Source organism: Mirounga leonina, unplaced genomic scaffold, assembly GCF_011800145.1.
Source record: "Mirounga leonina isolate KUSES-001 unplaced genomic scaffold, KU_Mleo_1.0 Mir_150, whole genome shotgun sequence".
Classification (NCBI taxonomy): Eukaryota; Metazoa; Chordata; class Mammalia; order Carnivora; family Phocidae; genus Mirounga; species Mirounga leonina.
Genome location: NW_023270374.1, coordinates 226,379 through 251,743, shown reverse-complemented (window position 1 = coordinate 251,743; position 25,365 = coordinate 226,379). Strand labels below are relative to the sequence as shown.

General features: G+C 44.5%; 1 protein-coding gene across 1 annotated transcript in view; it reads right to left on the bottom strand.

The window, feature by feature from the left end:
- The window catches only part of NINL (ninein like), a 90,786-nt gene extending 67,477 nt beyond the window's left edge, over positions 1-23,309 (bottom strand). The window contains exons 1-6 of the mRNA XM_035005712.1: positions 23,297-23,309; positions 16,747-16,937; positions 8,339-8,435; positions 4,003-4,181; positions 1,885-1,951; positions 595-785 (exon numbers count right to left, since the gene is read on the bottom strand). Of these exons, the coding sequence (XP_034861603.1) occupies positions 595-785; positions 1,885-1,951; positions 4,003-4,181; positions 8,339-8,435; positions 16,747-16,926 (714 nt within the window). The 5' untranslated portion in view covers positions 16,927-16,937; positions 23,297-23,309. The remainder of the gene's footprint in view (positions 1-594; positions 786-1,884; positions 1,952-4,002; positions 4,182-8,338; positions 8,436-16,746; positions 16,938-23,296) is intronic.
- Positions 23,310-25,365: the final 2,056 nt, after the last annotated feature.

Genomic DNA, 25,365 nt, shown 5'->3' with positions numbered 1-25,365 from the left:
CTCCACGCCTGCTCAGTTTCCACCCTGCTGTGAATGGATGCCACCTGTACTTCCTATTTCTACAAATACCCATTCACAGTCTACCATGCCAGGAACTTCCTGGATGGTAAGAGGAAGACATACATATGGAATGTGCCCTGGGCCCCCAGCGGTTCAGGAACTAGCAAGGACAGCAGGGCTAAGGAGGATTTTACCAAGGGGGAGCTTCCCCATCACCACTGCCCACCCACCTCCCCTAGGGCCCTGCAAGAGGAAAGGAGGGGTGAATACAGCCCCTGGGGAGCACAGCCTGCCTCAGGGGCCATGATATCTAGGCTGGGTGCTAGAACTGGGCAACGCAGGAAGGGGAAAGGGCACTCTAGGCAGAGGAAGGGTCATGAGTGAAGATGCTCAGATGCCAGTGAGGCAGGCCGCCTGTGACCTGCGTGGGTGCAGACCTCAGCAGCAGCACTGGGAGTTATCAGAGGACTTCAGACCAGAAAGTGATACAACTGCATCAGTGTCTGGAGGGTGAAGGGACTCTCCAGACCCAACACCAACCTGACCATCACAAGGAGCCCGTCCTCCAGTGTGGTCTGCCTTGGCCCCTCTCACCTCCTTGTCCAGTCCCTGGAGCCCGATGCTCTGGCAGACGATGGCCAGCTCCTGCTCGCTGAGGTGGCCGCTACTGCCAACGCCCAGCTCTTCCCAGATGCCCCGAACCCGGCTCTCAGGGGTGTCCAAGGAGGGGCTGCAGGGCTTCTGGAGGCACCCGAAGGCCTCAGAACCCCAAGCTGGCAGCTGGCCTGAAGCAGGGAGAGTGACACGTAAACCCCACGCTCCAGGTGGAAGCACCTGGGGGGAACACCCCAATGCTGGCAATGTACTCTGAAATCAGATGGACAGGGCAATGGACACACTTGAGTAGCAAAGCATCAAAGGTGGAATCTAGGTGATTGGTACAAGGCTTTTCACAGTATGATTCTTTCATCTTCATTCTGTGTTTGCAAATTTTCATAATAAAATGTCAGTGGGGGGGAATCTCTGGTCCATGTGGGGAAAGCTTTCTCTGAAGGGAAACTCCTAAAGTCAGAAGTCAGACCACTGAAAGCACATAAAAGAGGGCTGCATTATTTGTATTTACCAAAAAAAAAAAAAAAAAACCACACAACAAAACAAAACAAAACCCAACACACACACACACACACACACACACACACAAACCCCAAAGCCAGATTAGTTTAAAAAAATTTTTTTTCTAGAAACTTATGTTTCTGAGCTTTGCCAGAGAAACAACTTGTAGAAGAACACAGACCAATGCTGGGGGTGCCATGAGAAGCCATCCATTGATGAGCCATGCTTCAAGCCAGACATCCCCTCCACAGATAGTCCATACTGGCTGTGTGCTCATGAACAACACTGTATTGGGCTGAGGAATATGCCTTCTTTGAGATCCCTTCTAGCTTAAAGAGTCTGAAATTTCTAAGTAAAAACATAAAAGCACCTCTGATACGAGGGTTTCTTTCTCAGGGATGGTGGAAGAGGTAAATCAATCCTCTGAGATCTGATGTGAGTTTCATGCACTACTGTCAGTTCTAATCTGTTGGAAAGGTTTCTGTTCAAGGCTAGGAAGAACCTGCGGGTGAAGATCCCAAATTGCACCATGCACAACCTTCTGGGCCAGTCCTTCCTTTCCCACCCTAAATTTAGACTTTGAGGCTAAGGCAGTTAGTATGTGATGGCCTGGCTGCTCTTCCTGGAGTAGGGGCCCCCAAGGGACACCACCCACTCGGCATGCTTCCCAGGAAATTACACACGGCTGGCTCACTGACCAATGACCTAGCTCCTTGAACTTCAAAGCACTGGTCAAAGGGAGGGAGCACAACCATGAAGCTGTGGCTTTACCTCGTGCTTCAAACAACTCATTCTGAGGTTCTTTAGCACTTTCAGCTTCTTCGTCTGACTTGAGACTCTGGGAAAATGAAAAGAGAAAGATATGAATTCCCTGGAGTATGTGGCAGTGGACAGAGCTCCAGGAACAGCAGAACGGTATGTTGTGGTGCTGGGCAGGGACTGAGGAAGAGGAACAACAGATGGTGAGATGAAGCTCCTTGAGGGAAAGTCCACACTGGCAGGTGGGCTCTGCGTCCAGGCTGAGAGGCGCCAGCACAGAGCAGCTCCCTCTGACAGACCAAGCGCTACGGTATAGACACAGGGACACAGGAAGTTCCTCAACAGAAACCCCAAATCATCAGTAGTTCACACTAAAAACACAATCAAGCACTTGTACCCTAAAAGGGGAAAAAATGTTTCCCAATCAACAGCTTCTTGTGGTGCTGGCTTCATACACCAGCGCTGGAGAGAAGTGGCTGTGGAGCACGGTCAACTTGCCATCACACCACATCATCTTGACTCAAGCTTAATGGTCCTCATCTCTCTGCACCCCATCCCTTATCATCCTTATCAGTTCAGCCAACAGTTGGAGGGAGAGTGGTTTTCTCTGTCCCTCCAGGAGCTCTAGGGACAGCATGATGCGCAGCAAGTACCTGACACCTCAGGGCCCTTTGCAAGCTGCACACTGCAGGGGGCAGGTTACCAAGAAACACTTGACTCAAGTAAAAACCTCAGGTTTTTGTGGCCAAGTCAGCCAACTACAAAATCAAAGTTGCTTCTGACAGGTGCTGTGTGGCCCATGACTGATCCTGGAAGGAATGTCAAGTTGACCAAGACTCAGAGGCCCTCAGAGCTGGCAATGAAATGAGAGTGGAATCTGGGAGCAGGTGCTGTGTCCCATTTTTCTAATGCATTCAGCCCAACCAACAACCTTTTTTTTTTTTTTAAAGATTTTATTTATTTATTTGAGACAGAGTGAATGAGAGACAGACAGCATGAGAGGGAGGAGGGTCAGAGGGAGAAGCAGACTCCCTGCCGAGCAGGGAGCCCGATGCGGGACTCGATCCCGGGACTCCAGGATCATGACCTGAGCCGAAGGCAGTCGCTTAACCAACTGAGCCACCCAGGCGCCCCCCAACCAACAACCTTAAAACAACATTTTCTCATGTTCTAGTTCCAGGGATCCAAGATGGTTTTACCACGCAGAATGGTACAGATAGAGCAGACTCCTCAGACCTCCATCTCTGAGGACCAAAGTTAAAGAGGATAAAAAAGTGAACACCTGGGGTTTGTTGGTATTGTCTAGGCATAGAACATCCCTGAGCAAAGGGACTCTACGATTTAAGTAGATATGTTTGCCTCAACAAATGTTGTACATATAAACAAATTAATGTGAAAGCCCAGAGCTGTCTTACTAAAAATAAGTCCCCATAAAGCCCCACCTGACAAAGTGGACATCACAGACAGCAGGAACTAGGAACCTTCTGAAATTCTTGGAAACAGGTCTAAGGAATCCATGGTTAACTTGAAAGCTGTGGATCTGCCCCATGGATATTTCCTGACATGAAGGCTTTTGGGCTCCAGCAGCCCATCTCCTGAGTTTGCCCCAGCAGCAGTGAACAACTCAGGGACATGGGGGGTTAGAATCAACCCCCAAGGCCCCGGGAGGTGTCTGGTACATCTTCACCAAATTTTAAGTGTGGGCCTTGGTATATCCTAAGTATTCAAGGCAGGTGGGACTGTGGGCTTGGTACTTCCAAATTCCTAACCTTGCAGGGGCATCAAAAAAGCATCTTCCCTTTCTTTCCTCACTCCTATGAAACCATACAACCAGTCTTCTCCCAGTGCTGGGGAAAAGCTGGTGGTGGTAAGCAGGGGAGGGAAAGAAACAAGTGATTTGGATACCAATTCTCCGCTGCCCCAATGTCGGAAGGAGTACACTCACTGGCCAGAACTTCCCTGCAGACAATCAGACCCAGAGATACTTTAGAACGAAATGTCATTTCCCAATGTGCACCCATGCTTCTGGTGACTTGAGATGCCCAGAAATGCCCACCTGCCCCTCATATCCTCTTGTAGTCATGTCACAATGACTAAGTGAAATGGGGTGGGGAAGGGGACCCGACCCACCTCCACACTTTCCAAAGATGCAGAGCGGCGGAGTTGGCCTCTCCCAGCGGTCCGGGCCTGCTGTTCTGGTAAACATTTGGCTCCTGTTGTAGAGCCACCCGGCTCGGGCTCGGGCCGGCTCCAGCGACCGTACCACTTAGAGCCGCTCACGTACTTTGGCGGGACAGCACGAGAGGCAGCTGGAAAGAAAATGGGAGGTTTGGTGGGGGGGCCCACACACTGCTGCAACACATTTCAAGATGCGGAGTGCAGCCTTTACAGATGCACACAGAGAATGTCTGGAGGAACAGAGAGAACAGTTAACAGTGGTCAATCTATTCTCCCTAATCGTCAGGCAGGGGACTGAGAAACCCAGGCTGGGAGACAGTAACTTCCTACTCTAAACTCTATGTACTGTTTAAATTTTTCTTTCTTTCTTTTTTTTTTTTAAGATTTTATTTATTTGTTCGAGAGAGAGAGCATGCGCGAGCATGCATGCACAAGCAGGGGGAGCGGCAGGCAGAGGGAGAAGCAGACGACCTGTGGAGCAGGGAGCCCAACTCGGAACTTGATCCCAGGACGCTGGGATCATGACCTGAGCTGAAGGCAGACACTTAACCGACTGAGCCTCCCGGGTTTCCCTGTTTAAATTTTTCTGAGCATATTTTGCTTTTGCTTATGTAGTAAAAGACTACTACTACTAAGAAATGACTTCTTGTTTATCTAATAGAAGACTAATACTAATAGCATTTTATTAGAAAAAAGGAAAAAAAACCTCCAATAATCCAGCGACATACTGCTCTAGAGACCAGAAGGTCACTTCCCACCCTGCTCACTTCAGGACCCCATCTGGACAGGACCATCAGGGCACTGTGGGCGTGGACCTCACACACAGCCCAGGAGCTGAAACTTTGCAGGTCTGAAGTCTGGGGCAAAGGCAGGCATGGGTTTTAGTTTGGGATTCATGAGAATCCCTTAAACCCTAACAATCCCTTCCATTTCCTTCTTCCCTCCTGACCTATCCACTTCTGTACAGAGCAGCTGGGACCTTTCAGACAGAGAAGAAATGACACTGACACTGTGTGGAATTTGGGTGGGTAGGAGAGAGACTGGGGAGGGCATTATGGGTAGCAGCCAGGACAGGACACAGGTTCAGAGGAAAGTAATCAGAATGGGCTAGTTGGAGAAAAAGGCAAAGGGTCCAGTGAAGTAAGGCCAGGCCAGGAAAACTGAGCAGCATTTCACTGAGAGGTGTCACATTCCTTCAAGCCAAGTACCACATCATTCCCTTCTTCCATACCTAAAAACGGCCAGGCCACAGCCCCTGCCCTTGGGACCACATCAGAGGAGGGGGCTGGGTACAGCCTGGCCAATTGGAAGCACAGTGATACCAGTGGCAGACAGACACTGGGGTCAAGGGAGGAAGACTCCAAGTTCCACGTGGGATGGACAGACTGTGAAGTGACAGCATGACATTTAAGGCAGCTGACAATATGCAGGGCGAATATAGCATTGCTCACCTCACTGGGACACTTGGAGGTAATCATGGACACTATACCAATCACCCTGGGACAACAGGCATGTGATGTGCTGGAGAGGAGGGCAAAGTGTCTGAGTCAGCAAAGAGAAAACAGAACCTGTGTGCAGACCCAGCAGTGTTCAGAAGGTGGAGGCTACAAACACGGAAAAAGGCTCCCACCAGAGAGCTGCCAAAAGGGTAAGTGAGGACGAGTGAATATAGGCTCTTGCATCTGAGCATGGTTTCTGGTTACAGAGAGGCTGCAGGCTGGTTAATGTGGGCAGAGGAAGAATCTTCCACCTTGAGGTGGTTTAGGAAGAGGTAAAGTCCTATCAGGTGGGAAGTGGGAAGCTGGGGCACATTTAGGAAACCAAGCACAGAAAACTCAGAGGGACTCTGATGCCCCCCACCCCTTAGGCTGGCACGAGGGGAGGAGTCTCAGGCCACACATATGACCATTTAATTGAGGAAAGCTTTGAAATCCAAAAGAAAAGAAAAAGCCAAAGAAAACAACAAAAAAACAGAACAGGTAGAAAAAACCCACAAGTCCTAGAATAGCTCCTTTCTCTCTTTTTTTTGTTTTTTGTTTTTGTTTTTGGCTTTTTTTAGTGCTTGTCCACAGATCCAGTTTTACGTTTAGAAGCTCCATGCATTCTCTAGTGTGGGAGGGGCACGTGCAGGGTCAGGGACACTGGGTACCTTTCCATTCTTGTACACCATCACAGGCCATATTCCCAAATCCTGTATTCGTAAAGGCCAGTGGCCATCTTCACCTCTTAGAGAAAAGTGTCAGACAAAGCAACTAGCGAATGCCCTGAGGATCCTATAAATGGTTCCCACTGCTGGTCTGCTCCTCCCATGGCAGGGTTCTCTGCACTATACCCAGGAGCTCTTGCAGCCTTGGGCAGCCAATGGAAGGAGCAGGTTCTGTCTACACCGCATATACAAGGGCCCAGGGCTTGCACCTGGAAAATTGTGACTCGAATCTTGGTTCTCGCTTACTAGCTGTGGGATCTTGGACAAATAAATCCCTTCACACATCAAGCCTCAGTTCTTCATCTGAATAATGGGCATGATAATGCTACAGATCTCTGGGAGTCTGGGCACACTGAAGACAGTCGATGTGAGCTCTCATCCTTTACACTTCCCACTCCCCTGCCCCAAGCCCTCCCACACTGTCATCCCTGTTATCCAGTCATGCACCTATTCCAGACCAAGGATCTGCCATGGCAGGAGCCTGCCATGGGCTGAGGGAAAGAGCTCCCTCCTCGGTCTGCTCATCAATACCATGCCTCCAACCTCAAACACACTGCCCCATGCCCCCTTTCACTCACCTGCCCAATACTCATCAGAGATAGCCAAGATGGGTCTGAAGCATCGCTGCCACTCACGGCCTCAAGTCTGATGGAGCAGGCACTAATGACGTCTGTCAGCATCTTCTGACCCTCACCCCACAATCTACATGCCCCTGAGTGGACCGCTCTCCAAACCTGCCCTCCACCTCCTGACCATTACCAAAGCCAGGGGGCATCCCCCCTCAGGACACCACTTGCACTTGGACATGCTATCTTTGTCCCACCAGCCCCATTCCCATAACAGGAGTCTAATTAGGCCTATCAGCACAACACACCACTACTGTCTGACAAAAGAAACAGTGAGGTCTGTCTCTGGCTGCTGGCATCCTATGTGCTCTGCCAACCTCAGTGGTCTAGATACACCTGTGTCTACACTGAGTTTTCAATTCTTGAAACTTCAACTGCTCTACATCTACTTTATCTTGTCAACAGCCCATGCCTTAAGGACAGCACACAATATTATTTGACACTTGTGATACTGTGATTTATAATAAATATGTATTTGTTCTTCATCTCATCCCTGGCCCAGAGCTCCTAAAACCCTTGGAATGTCCTAAGTGACAAGAGCAACCAAACCTGAGTTTATGTTAATGAGGTGGCTTCTGGAAAGCCCTTAAGGATGGGGGCTGGTTGCCCAGGGACCCAACCATGTGATTAGAGGGTTAGAATGTTCAGCCCCACTCTGACCTCCAGGGAAGGGGGAGGGGCTGGAGGTTGAATTCAATCACCAATAGCCAATGATTTGATCAAACATGCCTATGTAATGAAGCCTGAATAAAAACCCATCAGGATGAGGTTCAGAGAGCTTCTGGGGTGAACACACAGAGACTGGGAGAGAATGGCTTGCCTGGAGAGGGCATGGAAGCTCTGTATCCTTTCCCCATACCTTGCCCTGTGCCCTCTTCCACCTGGCTGTTCCTGACTTACATCCTTTTATAATAAACTGGTGATCGGATAAGTAAACTGTTTTCCTGAGTTCTAGGAGCTCCTCTTGCAAATTAATTGAACCTGAGGAAGGGGTTGTGGGAACCTCTGATTTATAGCCAATCAGAAGCATAGATGACAACCTGGATCTGTGACTGTCATCTGAAGTGAGGACCATATTGTGGGATTGAGCCCTTGGCCTGTGGAATCTGAGGCTATCTGCAGGTAGGCAATGTCAGGATTGAGTTATAATGTAGGACACCCAGATAGTGTTGGAGAATTGCCTGGTGTGAGACAGACTACCACACATACACACAGAAGTGCTATGTGTAAAGGAAAACAATAGAGCTTCTCCTTTCCAACACTATCGCACAAATAAGGAAACAAAGAAGAAAAAACCCAAAGTCTTGTCCCAGTCCACACAGGTTGGCAGTAAGGGAGTGGAGTTACAATTTAGTTCTCAGACCTGCTATATTCTTCAATCTGAATATCACACTCTAGAAGGTAACAAATAATGAAAAAAACAAACACTTGAAGTGAGAGGAGGAAATCCTCTTACTTGATTCCAAAGAACTACTGTCTTCGTCTGAGGGGCCAACACCAGCAGTTGATGACAACACTGCCACAAAACCTTCTTTAAATTCCTCAAAGTTAACCTGGTAAATATAAGAAAAGAGAGGTCAGCACTACTTTCAACAGATCACTATATAATACCTTAGCCTTTTGTTTTTATTCTCAGATGGAAACATCTTATTGTTGCCTTTAGCTCTGAGAACGTTCATTTGTTCTAATACTCACTTAAGATTTTTTTTTTTTTAAAGATTTTATTTATTTATTTGAGAGAGAGAATGAGAGACAGCACGAGAGGGAAGCAGGTCAGAGGGAGAAGCAGACTCCCCGCCGAGCAGGGAGCCCGATGCGGGACTCGAGCCTGGGACTCCAGGATCATGACCTGAGCCGAAGGCAGTCGCTTAACCAACTGAGCCACCCAGGCCCCTCACTTAAGATTTTTTTTAAATAGAAGAATATAACAAGTAAAAGTGAGTCACAAACTAATCACCAAAAAACTCCTATTACCAATTTTAATAATTATAAAATGTACCCAAAATGGGGATCTGATGATCATAAAACATTAATATACAAAAAGAAAATATCCAGGCTATCACCACCCCACCAAAAAATGGAATAATATCAGCACCTTAGAGGCTCCTCCACCACGGCTCCTTTCCTATTAAATTCCCTGCCCCCCACTCTTTTATGGTTTTAACATCTTTGCTTTTTTCCTCATTTGTATGCATCCCCGAACAATATGGTTTAGTTTTGCCTCTTTTCAAATTTGATCTAAATGGAATCATATGCATATATTCTTTTATGTCCTGCTTCTTAGACTCAATATTACTTCTGTAATGTTCATTCAAGCTGCTATGCAAAATGCATTTTCTCTGCTGTATAGTATTCCATTGTTTGTGCAAAAATTTATTAATCCATTCTACTGATGAATATTCCCATTGTTTCCAGTGGCTGGTTATTTTTTTTAAAAAAGGCTTTGAACAGTATTGCACATGTGTCCTTAGGAGTTTCTTAGGAGTATATGTCGATGAACGGGCTTGCTGGGTCATAGAATATGCATTTAAATCCTCTTAGTGAACTGAATCTTTTATGACTATAAAATGCTAACCCTCTTTACTTTGGTAATGTTTTTTACCATAAAGACTAGCTTTCTTTTGGTTAGTATCTACATGATACATCTTTTCACCAAATTTTAATAATGTCAACTTTTTGTATCCATATATTTCAGGTGTCGTTTATAAAAGCTTTATCTTTTAACTATTTAGTCTATTTACATTTAATATAATTACTGATATATTTGGATTTAAATCTACTATTCTATTGTGTGCTTTCAATCTGACCTGCTTGTGTTTTCTCCCTGGTTTCCTCTCTTTGGATTTACTGACTTTTTTTTTTAGGACTTCATTTTCCCTTTACTAAGTTAGAAGTTATATAGTCTATTTCCTTTCTCTGACCATTTATCCTAAAAATTACATCACACATCCTCAGCTTATCAAAGTTTACTATTAGTCGATACTTTTACCCTCTTCCGTGACAACAGGAAGCCTATGTAACACTTTCATTTCATCTACTATACTCCTGACTTTCATGCCTTTCTTATGAGTTGCCATATATTTTAACTTGCTCTATTTTAACTCCCCATGAAATACTATTTTTTATTTTATATAATCAATGTTCATTAAGAATTATCCAAATATTTACTGCTTTGTTTTTCATTTGTTCTTGTATTTCTGACCTTCTGTCTAGGATAATTTTCTATCTATTTGAAGTGCATGGTTTAGAATCTCATTTTTCTTAAGTATGCTGGTGCTAAACTCTGTAGTTTGTCTGAAATGTTTTTATTTCACTTTCAATAGACATTTTTCAAGAAGATAATTTATTAGAAGAATAGTAGAAATGACCAAGATGTTCATAAATGGAATGGGTAAACTATGATACAGTCAAAAAATGAAATAGGATGGAAAAAAAACAACGAGACAAGATGAACTGTATTTCACAGATATAATATAGAGTAAAGGAAGTCAGAGACTATGTAGTGAGCATGTACTGTGTATTTCCATTCTACAAAGATCAGAAACAGGCAAGGCAAATCTATGGTGTTAGTGTCAGGACAGTAGTGGCCTTAGTGAGAGAGGACTGCAAGACACATGTGGAGGGATTCCAGAGGCTTGTCACCCAGGTGTGCTCAGTATGGAATAGTCACTTGAGTGTACACTTCTGCTATGTGCTCTGTTCTCTATGGATGCTTCAGTAAGTCACACAGAAAGAAGTCAACAGAAGGGCTTACGTAGGTCAAAAGGTTACCAGTAAATGCTGGAAAAGCAGATTTGGGGCTATAGAGCCAGGCATGCTTCTCAAATCTGGCACAGAATTTGAATGAGCAAACCTCTGTTGCCGCCACTGAGCACTAAATACAGCTGTTTGCCTGGGATACACATGTTATCATGACCTGACACTGGATTATTTGTGCATTTGTTTATTTTTGTGGGCAGGACCACCTTCAGCTAAATGAGGTTTATCTAGACCACTGAGAGGAGACAAGCCCAAACAGCAAAAAGCACAATGGCTGATTCAAATCCTTCCTTAAATTGGGGGCTAGTTTATTAGGTTCTCTACCTTGGGTGAACCTGTGTTTTGTTTTGTTTTTAACTTTTTTTTTTTATTTGGGTGAGAGAGAGAGATAGCGAGAGAGAGCACAAGCAGGGAGGAAAGGGAGAAGCCGACTCCCCACCAACAGGGAGCCTGAAGTGGGACTCAATCCCAGGACTCCAGGATCATGACCTGAGCTGAAGGCAGACACCTAACTGACTGAGCCACCCAGGCGCCCCTGAACCTGTGTTTTGACATAGATTTTCCTGGCCCTCTGAGGTCCCAAAGACCACATCAATTTTACAGTTTCTCAGCACTAATGGGGTTTGTGTGCTGGGCTGAACCTCTCTCAGTGTGTGACTTACAGATTTTTAGGCTGGTAATTCTTCACTGACTTATTTGCTCTTTACCATTTTCAAGATCTTTGATTTTATGATTTTGTTCAGCTTTTTTAGTAGCCCTCCCTGGAACGTTGGCCTGTGTTTGCTATCCTGCCACTACCAGAATGTCTGAAGCCTGTTCATATTTTTTTAGGACTGCATAAATTTCATCAGATGGATCTATCAGAATTTATTTAACCAATCTCATATTTAAAAGGCTGTTTCCAATCTTTTGCTATTTGAATCAATACTAGAATGAATATCTTGCATAGATTTCATTTCATATGAAGATAGACATTATATTTCTTTGATGATCACATCCTAGCTTCTGCATATTGCAGAGCACATACTAAGTGCTCAAAAATACTTGTTGAAAGGACGCCCGAGTGGCTCAGTCAGTTGAGTGTCTGCTTTCAGCTCAGGTCATGATCCTGGGGTCCTGGAACTGAGCCCCGCATGGGGCTCCCTGCTTGGTGGGGAGCCTGCTTCTCCCTCTGCCTGCCACTCCCCCTGCTAGTGCTCTCTCTCTCTGACAAATAAATAAATGAAATCTCTTCTAAAAAATACTTGTTGAATACATGGAAGCAAAAGGAAATGACAATTTTGCTTGATTTAATCTCTGATTTCTTTTGTGTCCTTGGTAATACTTATCAGCTGACTTTCTTCCAACCATCAAACAGTAGTGGGATCTGATGGCCAAGTGTGTTGACATTTTATCTGATACTATTCTTTTTTTTTCTTAAAAGATTTTATTTATTTGAGAGCGAGAGAGACAGAGATAGTGAGAGAGAGCATGAGTGGGGGAAGGGGCAGGAGAAGAGGGAGAGGGAGAAGCAGACCCCCTGCTGAGCAGGGAGCCTGCCGTGGGGCTCAATCCCAGGGCCCTGGGGTCATGACCTGAGCCAAAGGCAGAGGCTTAACCAACTGAGCCCCCAGGTACCCCTATCTGATACTATTCTGACTGTGCTTGTGTTTCTGTGTTTTCTTCCTTTGTAGCTCAAGAAAGGGGGATGAACAAACTCATAATACTCAGGTGCTTCACCAAAAAGGACATACCATCATCTCTGTATAATCTCAGACTCACTCATCACAAAGAGAGGCTAGACCCTTTGACAATCATTTTCAACTTTAAAATTATTTTCAGTAACACTACGTTAAGAATTATTTTTTCAAGTATATGCACCCCTATGTTTATTGAAGCATTATTTACAATAGCAAAGATACAGAAGCAGCCCAAGTGCCTGTCAAGAGATGAATGGATAAGGAAGATGTGGTATATGTATACAAAGGAATACTGCTCGGTCATAAGAAAGGATGAGATCTTGTCATCTGTGATAACATGGATGGACACAGAGGGTATTATGCTAAAATAAGTCACAGAAAGACAAATGCCATAGGATTTCACTCATGGTCATCTAAAAAATAGAATCTAAAAAATAAATGAATAAACAAATAAAAAGCAAAAACAGCCCCAAAATACAGAGGACAAATTGATGGTTGCCAAAGAGGAGGTATTAGGGGGATGGACAAAATGTTGAAGGGGAGTGGGAGATATAGGCTTCCAGTTATGGAATGAATAAGTCATGAGGATAAAAGGCACAGCATAGAGAATATAATCGACGATATTGTAGTAAAGTATGGTGACAGATGGCAGTTACACCTGTGGTGAGCACAGCATAACATATACACTTGTCTAACCACTATGTTGTATACCTAAAACTACTGTTAACATTGTATGTCAACTATATTTCAATTTAAGAAATAATTATTTTTTGAGAGTAAAATTCTCTTTCTGACCAAATTTAAAATACTAAAGCTAAGATCCTTGCCACTGATAAAGAAACAAGAGAACATACATAAAATGCACATGGAAATTTCCCACACTCCACAGGAATCTTAGGCCACATTAATTTCTGGCTTGAAACCAGACCTTGGTAATGTTTCTTTAACAGGAAATAGGAATTAAAAATGAGCATGCCCTCAACACATTAATTAAAACATTACCTTGCTAATTCAAATTAATATTGTTTATAATATTGTTCTTCATTTTTTACCTGGATTGAAGTATCAATGACTAACATTTACATGATGTCATATATGTTAGTTACTACAAGGAAACGATGTGTGATATTTGAACTGAAAATCCAATCAATTCTCCTGGATAAAGGATTTCTCTTGATTTTCTCTGAAGACTCCTGAAATCTCCACCATTTGGTTTCTGTTGTAGAAAATGGTAACAACTATCTGGATATTTCTGGCTTGACACCAGGTTCCCCTAAAACATCTACAGAATGTTTCACCTATATGCTGGCTGTGTGAGCGATGCCCTGTCTATGGGATGAAGCAAAGGAGCAGTAAAAACTCTGAAAGCAGAAATAATCCACCACGATCCCCATCACAGAGGAGGTAGTGTAAAAGTATGGGGTGGAGGGAGACAAAAGCAGGCCCCTAGAGGCATCAGCTGCTGTGGGCACTGCTCTTGAAATGTTACAGAGAGGGAAAGAGAGACAACTTCAGGTCAGACTCAAGAGCACTAATGGAAGCAGAGCTGTTTCTTAATTTACCCAATACCTGACTTGTTTTTTGGAAACATAAATCATGGCTGTAAGAGAATGGAGTTGGGATAGACAGAAAGATGGATGAACATGTGCAGAGCTTTGCCACAAGCCATTGTTAATCAGAAAAGGTCAGGCTCCTGTCATTGCTTATGAGTGTCTGTCTCTCCTTCTAACATACCTCCCCATAAAAGTGTGGAGAAACTTCCAGGCTCCCAGAAGGATTACAACTCAGAGGAACTGTTTTTTGGGATGCATGTGATGTGAGGGAGGCCAGAAATCTCAAACCCAAGTTGATTTTTCTCTTTACTGAAGTTCCAATACTAACCTTTTTTTCTATCATAATTTGATGTTTCTATTTTTTTTTTAAAGATTTTATTTATTTATTTGAGAGAGAGAGAGAGAGCACAAGCTGGGGGGAGAGGCAGACTCCTGCTGAGCAGGGAGCCCAAGGAGGGCTCAATCCCAGGACCCTGGGATCATTACCTGAGCCAAAGGCAGATGCTCAACCAACTGAGCCACTCAGGTGCTCCAATTTGATGTTTCTAAAAGTTATACTACGGTTGCTGGAGGGGAGGGGGGGGGATGGGGTGGCTGGGTGATGGACATTGGGGAGGGTATGTGTTGTGGTGAGTTCTGTGTATTGTGTAAGACCAATGAATCACAGATCTGTACCCCTGAAACAAATAATACATTATATGTTAATAAAAAATAAATACATAAATGTTATACCACTTCTGCACATACAAAACATAAAGTGGGGCAAGGCTCGGGAATGATATGATTTGTTCAATCAGCAGAACCTGCCATCTGAATGTGAACCCAAAAGTTATTCTTTTGGTTTTGAATTTTCTCAACTGTCAAAAATAATTAAGAAAACCAGATCATGTTTATACTGAATAACCAGAGTGTTGATTTTCATAAATGTGCTTTTTGCTCCTCTGGGTCCCAAATACAATTCTAGGTGATATCAAGAGGGGCGAGAACATTATCGGGGCACCTGGGTGGCTCAGTGAGTTGGCTGTCCAACTCTTGATTTCAGCTCAGGTCATGATCTCAGGGTCCCTGTGTTGGGAGTCTATGCTTGGCATGCGGTCTGTCTGTCCCTCTCCCTCTGCTCTTCCCCTCAAATCGTGCTCTTTTCCTCAAATAAAAAACTAAATCTTAAAAAAAAAAAAAAGAGGCGTTAGAACATTATTAAAAATACCCCTGATTTGGGGCTCCTGGGTGCTACAGTCAGTTAAGTGACCAACTCTTGGTTTCAGCTCAGATCCTGATCTCAGGGGCATGAAATCAAACCCTGCATCAGCTCTGTGCTGAGCACAGAGTCTGCTTGACTCTCTTTCCCTCTCCCTCTGCCCCTCCCCTCTCAAATAAATAAATAAATCTTTCAAAAAAAAAAATACACCTGGGGTGCCTGGGTGGCTCAGTCAGTTAAGTGTCTGCCTTCGGCTCAGGTCACGATCCCAGGGTCCTGGGATGGAGTCCTGCATCGGGCTCCCTGCTCAGTGAGGAGTCTGCTTCTCTCCCTCTCCCTCTGTCTGTGCTCTCTTTCTCTCTCTAGCTCTCACTCTCTCTCAAATAAATAAATAAAATCTTAAAAAATATATTTTAAAAAATACACCTGATTCTTAAGTCCATAAAAAAAAAACACACAAAAAACCAAGAGGCAGGCATAGAATAAAAAGAAACAGAATGGGTGTGGTCAGATTAATTGAGGCAGAGCTCTGTAAGAGGACTAACAGTATCCTACTGATAGGCATTGGGAACACAGGGCAGTTGATGCTTTGGGAAGTAACAAGAGGTACATTTCATCAGGACTTTCTCCCTGTGTCAGCAGTGAGGGTTTTCTTCTTGTTTTTCTTCATTTCTTTTTGTCCAAAAGCCAATTCAGGAAAATCTTCAGGCTGGATTTTTTTTCTCATTTGAAATAAAAATAGTTCTATTGATTTCTGTGGGGGAGAGGAAAAAAAAGCTCTTCCTTCAAAGTTAAGATGGCCAGCACTGTTTTTATCATACAAGTTAACATCTAGACACATTTAAGAAGTAGGGACAAGGTGGGAGGTGCTTTTCAGTGTTTCTGTCAGGAAAGCAAGTTGTGGTCTAGGTTCTAGATCACCATTATAGATGACCTTCAATTCCCTAGTGAAAAGGAGCAGAGATAGAGTACTTTCTATCTGGCCTAGATAAAATCAGAGGACACCTCTGAACATAGGTATCCTTTGTTCCTGCAACAGTGGTGTGCAGTTGCTTTGTCCAGCTGCTAGAATGAATTTAAAGCTGTGTAATTTTACTAGACAATCTGCCTTCAAGATACTTGGAAGGTGCCTGTCTCTCAGTGTGTCAGCTGCCCACAGACCCTTGTGTTTTTGTGAACCACCTACCACCCACCCAAACCAACCCTCCACCCCACTCTCGACAAATCTCTCAAACATCTTTCTGGAAAAAACAAACCAAACCAAACTTCTGGAAGTTACTATGCTTTCAAAAAAAGAGTAATCTGAAGGAAACTCTTGCTTCAATATAGGCGGTCCCCAGAAGGAAAAGCAGTGTTCCAGTTCCTAGTAACTCTTCTCTGGCATGTGTCCTTAGTCCGCTAATATTTCTCAAATGCCTGCAGCTAACTACAGTACTCTGTGCTTTTCTTTATAAGAATGAAGTCAAGGGCGCCTGGGTGGCTCAGTTGGTTAAGCGACTGCCTTTGGCTCAGGTCATGATCCTGGAGTCCCAGGATCGAGTCCCGCATCGGGCTCCCTGCTCAGCAGGGAGTCTGCTTCTCCCTCTGCCCCTCCCCCCTCTCATGTGCTCTCTCTCTCTCAAATAAATAAATAAAATCTTAAAAAAAAAAAAAAAGAATGAAGTGAAATACCCACCCTGGCGAAGTGATCATTTCCAAGAAGTGTTTGCAGAAGGATGGGCAGCTGCTTTTCCAACTGAAGCTTGAGGCAGAGCTGGGTCAGTCCCTCCCGGTCCAGAAAGCCTGTCCCTGTGGTGTCACAGCTGCTGTAGACTTCCCTGAGCTGTGAAACATAGTGGTTCTCTTCTTCTTCCATCCCATAGCAAGCTGGACATGCCAGGGGAAAAAAAGAAAAACAAGAGTACACTTTTATTGCCACACCTCACATGTTCTTCCACTGCTCTGATGACCCCTGGCAAGGTGGCCCAGGCACCGGGCAGGGGCTGGGCACGTGGGAAAAGGCATCCAGGGCACGCTCAGGTTTATGTGGGACCTTTGTACGAGAGGCCAGAAGCAAGTGATCAGGGAGCCAGTCCTTGTTCACAAAAGCCAGAATTTCTTTGTTCTGTAAGAAAAATATCTATTATAGGGGCGCCTGAGTGGTCAGTCGGTTAAGCGTTCAACTCTTGATTTCAACTCAGGTCATGATCTCAGGGTCCTGGGATAGAGCAGGGTAGGTTCCCTGCTCAGTGGAGAATCTGCCTGTCCTCTGCCCCTCCACCTGCCCTCTCTCTCTCTCTTTTTTAAATAAATAAATAAATAAATCTCTTTTAAAAAATAAAAAAATTATCTATTACAGAATAATCAGAAAAAAGAGGTAAATATATAATAGAGAACTAAAATCATCCAAAATTTCACCACCTAAAAAAATCATTATGAGTATTTTGGCAAATATACATTCTAATTTTTCTCTATACATATACAAGTATGGTATTTTTTCCCTTATTAGTATTTAGTTCCAAATATTATTTTACCAAATAAAAGTACTTATAATAAAAAATGGAAACTCCAATAAAATATACAGAGGATGCTGATTAATCACAAAAGAAGAAAAATATATGGCTAATAACCATCTCAAAATGTCCAAATGAAAATAAATATACTATTTGTCATGGTCAAATTATCTAGAATAAAAACACCCCAAAGCTAGCTGAGGCTATCATAAGAAGGGGCCTCTCACATGTCTTCCAGACATTCTAGACTTGTCACATTTACCAAGAAATTTTTAAATAATTGTATTATCTGACCTACTTATTTTACGTACACCAAATTCCTTACAGAAATTCCAATGCTGGATGCCTGGGTGACTCAGCTGGTTAAGCGACTGCCTTCGGCTCAGGTCATGATCCTGGAGTCCTGGGATCGAGTCCCACATCGGGCTCCCTGCTCAGCAGGGAGTCTGCTTCTCCCTCTGACCCTACCCCCTCTTGGGCTCTCTCTCTCACTCTCTCTCAAATAAATAAATAAAATCTTAAAAAAAAAAAAAAGAAATTCCTATGCTTCAGGAAACAGAGCTACAAAGACATAAAAGAAAATTAAATGTCCAATGAAAGAAAAGAGCTTGCTAGTTACAGCATAATTATATGGCAGAAGATTCAATAGGCTTAAAAAAACACATTTTTGAAGAAGTGCAGTTGATAAAATATCAAGCCGGGATAAAATCTTTATAATAATAATAGCTAGTATACATACTAGTCAGTTCACATTATAATAATTCACTTATGCCTAGAACAGTTCTATCAAGAGACTTTTGCAATTATGTGGGAGAAATTAAGAAAGGAAGAAGAAAGAAAGGACAAGACAAGACAGAAAGAAAAAAGGAAGGAAGGAAGGAAGGGGGGAGGGATGGAGGGAAGGAAGGAAGGAGGAAAAAACTACATCAAAATGGTAAGAGATGATTTTGTGGTATTACACATTTCCATTTTCTATATTTTTATATTTCTAAAAAATTTTTATAGAAAGTGAAACACTTCATAACTAGAAAAATGTTGCTAAATCATGAAAAAACACTGAAATCCTAAAGGTATGAGGATGAACCATATGAAATTGTCAATACTAGACCATTCTGACCAATAACAATGGTGATTTCATGTGTGTCAACACAGATCAAGGACAATTCTGAAAAGAGGAAATATGATAAGTAAACAAACATGGAAAACAGATCAAGCTCATTAATAATCAAATAATTCGTAAGCATGAAACAGTAAAGCAACATCTCTTACTAATAAGAGATAGCAGAGTAAACGCCAATTAAAGATGTAATTCTTCGAGAGAGAGAGAGGAGGAGAGAGAGAGTGCGCACATGGTGGGGGGGACGCAGAGGGAGAGGGAGAGAGAGAGAATCCTGAGCAGGCTCCACACCCAGTGTGGAGCCTGATGGGGGCTTGATCTCACGACCCTGAGATCATGACCTGAGCCGAAATCAACAGTCAGACCCTTAACCCGTTGAGCCACCCAGGTGCCCCAAAGATATAATTTTTAATGTTGACAGTATTGGACCACCATCACCCACATGGGTAGGGAGGTCTGCATCAGCACAAAAACTGTATGAGGGATTGGAATCTGTTCACATCAACCCCCCAACCCCAGAGTATCATCTTACTCAGGAAAACAACAGAATCGATGACAGTAAAAAAACTGACTGAATAGAATCTTCATTGTGATGTTTCACAGTGGTCTTATAAGGTGAACTGCCTCCCCTGAGCTCCTGATTGAACACCTGCTGATCAGGTGTAAACACTGCCAGCATCCACTCTGAGGATGAGTATATAAGCTCATGGCCTCAGGTTGGATGTAGGAGTAAAAGGATAACAAGCCTGCCCTATCCACTCATCAAATTATGTGTGCACTTCGGCAGGAGTGTGGGGAAGCGGAGAAAGGGCAAGGAGAGGTGGAGCTGGGAACCTGCCCCCACCCCAGACTGCTTTGAGATGATGACAGAGACAACATCAAGAAACACAGATACACATGTAAAAACATCAAGGATAAATCAGAAAATGAAATAACCTTCCTAACCCAACCTCTGTCAAGCTTCTCATCCAAGGTGAGTCCCCAACCCGAGCTGGGAGCCGCATCCTTTTGTAGACAACAGCCAGCTGTGGTAAGCTGTACTCAAGTACTGGTATTTGCCAATGCTAATTTCTGATAAGCCACAAGTAAATGGACAGGAGAACATAACAGTAAGAAAGACAAGTGGCAAAATTCAGTATGCGAAAGAAGTAGAGGAACTGGGGTGAGGAGGGTGAGGAGTGTCTAGGGGACCCCGAACGCACAACCTACCACACCCACACATCCCCGATGCTGATGCTCCCCCACCCCAAGCTCTCCCTGTTGCCCTGCTTATGAACAATGCCCCCCTCCCCCACCACCTCTGCAAATCATGAACAAATCCTCCATTTCTTCTATTTTACCTTTAGTTGTAACCAATTCAAGCAATTAAAAGTATATAAAGTAAAACAAAAACAAAAACAAAAAAATCAAAGCAAAACAAAAGCCTAACCCCACTCCCAGAAGTAAACCCTGCTTGGAGTGTAGGTTTGAAATTATTCCCAAGTCTATAAGGTGGACAGATGCACCGATGTGTGTACATACATAACACACATAGATATGCATGTTTTTACGTAAGTGTAACACCATACATATTATTTTACAACATTTAAAAAATACACCACATCTGAGAGATCATTCCATGCCTTCTTCATTTAAAAAAATGACTATATGCACTTGCGCTCTTGTGTGCGGAGATGTAACACAGCTTACCTAAGAATTGTTTTAGAGACACAGGGTATCTCCAGGGTTTTCTCTTACAAAACCTTCCTCAGCAAACACCCCATGAGGCCTCTTCGTGAGTCCTGAAGGGGCTAAACCCAGCAATGCTCTGTGAAGCATGCCCTGGGTGGTGCAGGAGTGTCCCTGGAGAAGGCAGGCTTGGCTGTTTTCCCAAGGGCAGAGCAAGAAGAGAAGAAATGTCTTCCTCTCCCAGCCATAGGCAAGTCTTGAATCCACACCACTCTGGGTGGCCGGGCTCTCCCTCCACCACAGGAATTTAAGTTCCTGTTGAGCTGCAGCTTTCCCTTTCTACACAGAAGAAGGAAGAAAGTCTCAAACTGGGGCCAGAGGCGCCCTGGCTGCCCATGGAGGTGTAGGCTGTGTGTGGAGGGTCCAGTGGTGGCGAGTCCCCTGGTGAGATGGGGGTCTACTGCCCACCACATCTCAAAGCGTTGCTGAAACAAGGAGCGGCACAAAGAAAAAAATAAGAGAGGCAACAAGACTTAAAAAGAAGGGCAGCAGCTCCCTCCTCATCACCCACAAGAGCTGTGTTTGCAGCTCATCTTCAATGTCTCCAGGCCCCACCAAGTCTGGGGCCATCTCTGGAGGCCCAGGCTGCTTCTACCTCATTTACTCTCGGAGCACAGATGCACATTTTTGAGGCTGGGTGGGGATTTCCACAGAACAGGAGGAGCTTCTATATGACTAAAAAGACCACAGAATTAGTGGGCCAGTAGGGCCCTGATTTGGGGGAGAGCGGCATGAACTCTTTGAACAGCCCCTGTTCCCAAGGCATCTCATACAGCATCCCCCCCAGGCCCCCATCTTTGTCGGCTCACAGCAGAACACCCAGTGTACTCACAATGAGTCTATGGGGTGAGACTGCAAAGAAAACCTGCCCTCGGTAAAACACTAACAGATTCAGGTTCTGAAAACAGGGACCAACCCCTCATAGAAGGCTGAATGCCAGAAGCACATTTCAGGTAAAGAGAACCACCAGCCACCTCTGTCTGCAGCGAGGCAGGTGCAGAGCGCCCAGCAGGCTTTAGGGTCTCCCCCACATGCCAGGTTATGAAACAGTCTCTAGAGAACCTTTCTGAGAGGTCACAGGTCTTCCGAGGGGAAACACATCAATAATAGTTACGGTCAGTGAGTGCAAAGCAGGGCCTTAGGGGGTCAGAGGAAAATCAAGAAAATGTAAATGGGAAACAGGCCCAATCCATAGGCCACCAGGTTGCCATCCAGTGACCCAAGACCAGGAGGGAGTCACTGGCACAGTCCTCCCAAGCTCTACACCCCACCTGCCCTCTGGGCCACAAGACAGGCACTCAAGAAGGCTCCAGCAGCGCCTCCTCATTCCCAGAGCCGACCTCAGCACAGGTCTGTTGTGCACCCTACCAAATCTCAAATGCCAGAATTGTTTTGGGTTTGCACTTTTATGCTAAACATTCTATAATGAGCCCATTTAAGCAAGAGCAATACATAATGCTGCAATTTAGCTATTTCAAAGGGGAGGTCACCAGCATTATGGGTCCACTTAGTCTCAGGGCTGCCACATCCTAGACTCCTCCAGTACAGGTCAGATCTAGGCTGGGGTATGCAAAGTAGGGGAAGAGTAGGGAGCACACTCTAGAGCACTCACCCAAGTGATGGGGACATTCCCCAGGAGGTCAAGTAAACTTAAGATTCTTCCCAATACCTGGACTATCACAGAGGAGGTATCAGGAAAATCAAGGCCCAGCAAACCCTCATCACACTGGATTTGCCAAACCTGTGGCCTTCCTGTCTGATCTCCTGCCCCAGGATTCCAGATTTGGGCAGAACTCAGGTGTGGGGGCTGAAGGGTAAAGGGCTCCAGAGGGGTCCTCCCAGGAGCAATGACAAGCCAGCCCCCCTGTTGAGAGAACTTACTGGTCTGTCTGTATGCCTCCATGAAAGGATTGACACAGGGGAGGGGCCCATACATTCAAGTCAATGTCACCTGGGTTACACTTCATTCTACTCAATACACAGTTGAGTTCCCGGCCATTCAGAAACACTCCTTTCCTCTCCTTCCCTCATCCCTGTGAATCTGAGCCACTGTCCCAAGAGAGCAGGTGCTTCATCTACCAGCCAGACAGGTATAGGCAAATGATGTGATTCAGGCACAGCAGCTCTACAAGTAGGGCAAAAAAGATCTTTCAGTCACAATCTGCTAAGATATTTCTTAACCCCCACCCAAGATAATGTCCAGCCCTGTTTTCAAAACAAAGGGAAAAAGGAGGCACTGCCTCTATTCATGCACACCTGATGGAATCTGCCCTCCTCCCATCCCAGGATGTGGGAGGGGTCTTCCTGTAGCTTCTGCAATACCACATAACAAACCTCAGTGGTGAACCAGTAGGCAACCCTGGCCAGGAAGGCTTGGAAGAACTGCAAAGCCACCTTCACCTGGAAAGCATGGCCCGGGCACAGGTCTAGCCTACTAGTGCAGAGTCATGCAGAGTCCCATGGCTTCCTGTGCATTCAGGAGTCTCAGGAAAGGGCTTGAGTGACAAGACCAAAGAATTACAGGAGTAGTGGAGAAACCTGAATGGGGGCCTCAAAATTCTGATGTTCACACACACCCCTCATTTGCTGGAATCTGGAGGTAGTGATTTGGGAGGTGGTGCTTACAGGAGGGGAGACCCAAGACATGCACAAGACCTGCCCCCCCCCCATATACACACAAAGAGAAACTAATATCCAGAAGGAGATAAAGGAGAATCATTTAAAGTTATCAAAAAAGAGAGACTGCTAGGCAAAGGAATGATTAGGATACCAACGGAGGTTTCTGGGACACTGACATATTATAGCTGTAATAAAAAATCCAATGGCAAGACTGGAAGATACAGAAGGAAATCTTCCATAAAGCACATCTAAACAGTAAGGAGGGGCACCTGGGTGGCTCAGTCAGTTAAGCGTCTGCTTTTTGGCTCAGGTCGTGATCTCAGGGTCCTGGGATCCCTGCTCAGTGGGGAGCCTCCTTCTCCCTCTCCTCCCCACTTGTGCTCTCTCTCACTATCTCTGTCTCTCTCTCAAATAAATAAATAAATAAATAAAATTTTAAATAAATAAAAAGTAAGGAGATGAGACCATATGACATGGAAAAGACCGTCTCTTCTATAAATAGTGTTGCATTTGTGCAACAAGTAACCCCATTTAAAAATGGGCCCCATTTAAAAATGGGCAATGGTCTTGAAGAGATATTTCTCCAAAGATATACAAATGGCTGACAAATGGCCGACAAATGGCCAACCACAGGAAAAGCCTCAACATCTCTCATCATTAGAGAAATGCAAATAAAAACCACGATAACATGCTATGTCACACCTATTAGGATGGCCACTATAAAAAACAAAACAGAAAACAAGTTTGCGTTGGTGAGGACGTGGGGAAACTGGAACAGTACATAGCACTGTTGATGAGCATGTAAAATGGTGCCACCACTACAGAAAGCTGTATGAAGGGTCCTCAAAACTCTAAAAATAGAAACCATATGATCCAGCAATTCCACTTCTGGGTATATATCCAAAGGAATTGAAAGCAACATCTCAGCGATAGGTGCACACCCATGTTCACTGCAGCATTATCCACAACAGCCAAGAGGCAGAAGAGCCCAGATGTCCATGGACAAAGGAGCACAGAAACTGGTATAGCCACACAATGGAACATTACTCAGCCTTAAAGAGAAAGAAACCCTGTCACAGGCTACAACATGGCTGCACCCTGAGGATATCGTATTGAACGAACTACGCCAGTCACAAAAGGACAAATACTGTGTGATTCTACTTACATACACACTTAGTCAAATTACAGAGACAGAAAGTAGAGTGGTGGTTGCCAGGGGCTGGTGGGGGCAAGAGGGGAAGAGCTGCTCTGCAGGTACAGAGTTTGGAGTCACAAGAAGTTCTCCAAATCCGTTAACACAACAACATGAATATAGTTAACACACTACTGAACTGTACATTTAAAAATGATTAAGTGGGTAAATTTTATATTATATATTTTTTACAATTAAAATTAAAAATAAGAAAAAGTTTTTACAAAGAAAAATAATTCAAAATTTGGTGGCTTATTTTCTGAAATTGCCTGGCTCTGTTCTATAGCACTTTTATCTAGATTTTCTCTTTCCTTAACAGCAGCAGCAAATATCGATCCCAAAGCTCCAGGCATCGTCTAAAAGTCCAGGAAAGGGAACCAGTTGAAGAGACGGGGAATTACTGGAATAATATAAGACCTTTCCAAGTAGACAGACGGCTAAGTCCCACCATGTAGGACAACAAATAAAAAACCCCACACCTAAGTTAATTCTTTTCTTTTCTCCATATTTTATTTTCAAAGCAATAAAGTACAAGTTGAGGCCACCTAAGTAAATCCTCATGAAATTTCTGAACAAACAAACCAACCAACAAGCATCCAGAGAAGAGCAAGCACTCCCACACTCACAGCCCCGGGCAGCAGAACCAGCCTGTACTGCTGGCGACCAAAAGCTCTCATGAAACCAGGCCCTGATATCCCAAGTCAACATCACTTTCAACCTCTTCTGGAAGCTACCAACATGAACTTCAGCAAAATGAGGGATAACTGAGAGAAAGGAAGAGGCAGGATCTCTGATCTGGCTCCTACGCAAGTGATAGAGACTATCCTGTGAGGGCAGCCCTGGGGCAGGGCCAGAGGGCAACCCACACAAAACCAACAACAGGAGGAACCTAGGGGCTTGCGTGTGTGTGACCAGCTGGAAAACAACAAATGGATAGGTTTCTGACAGAGCTGATGGAGCATCTGGAAAAAACTAAGGATTACGTCCATTAAAAAGTAAGTAAGTACAAACCAAGAAAACACTAACCTCTCTAAAGCCAAGCTTGGCACAAGAATGGGAATGTAACATGCCCCGGCCGCATGTCGATGTGGCAGTCAGGCAGGGGTGAGAGGGAAGCCTCAAGGTGGAGGTGCCGTCTGCGTAACA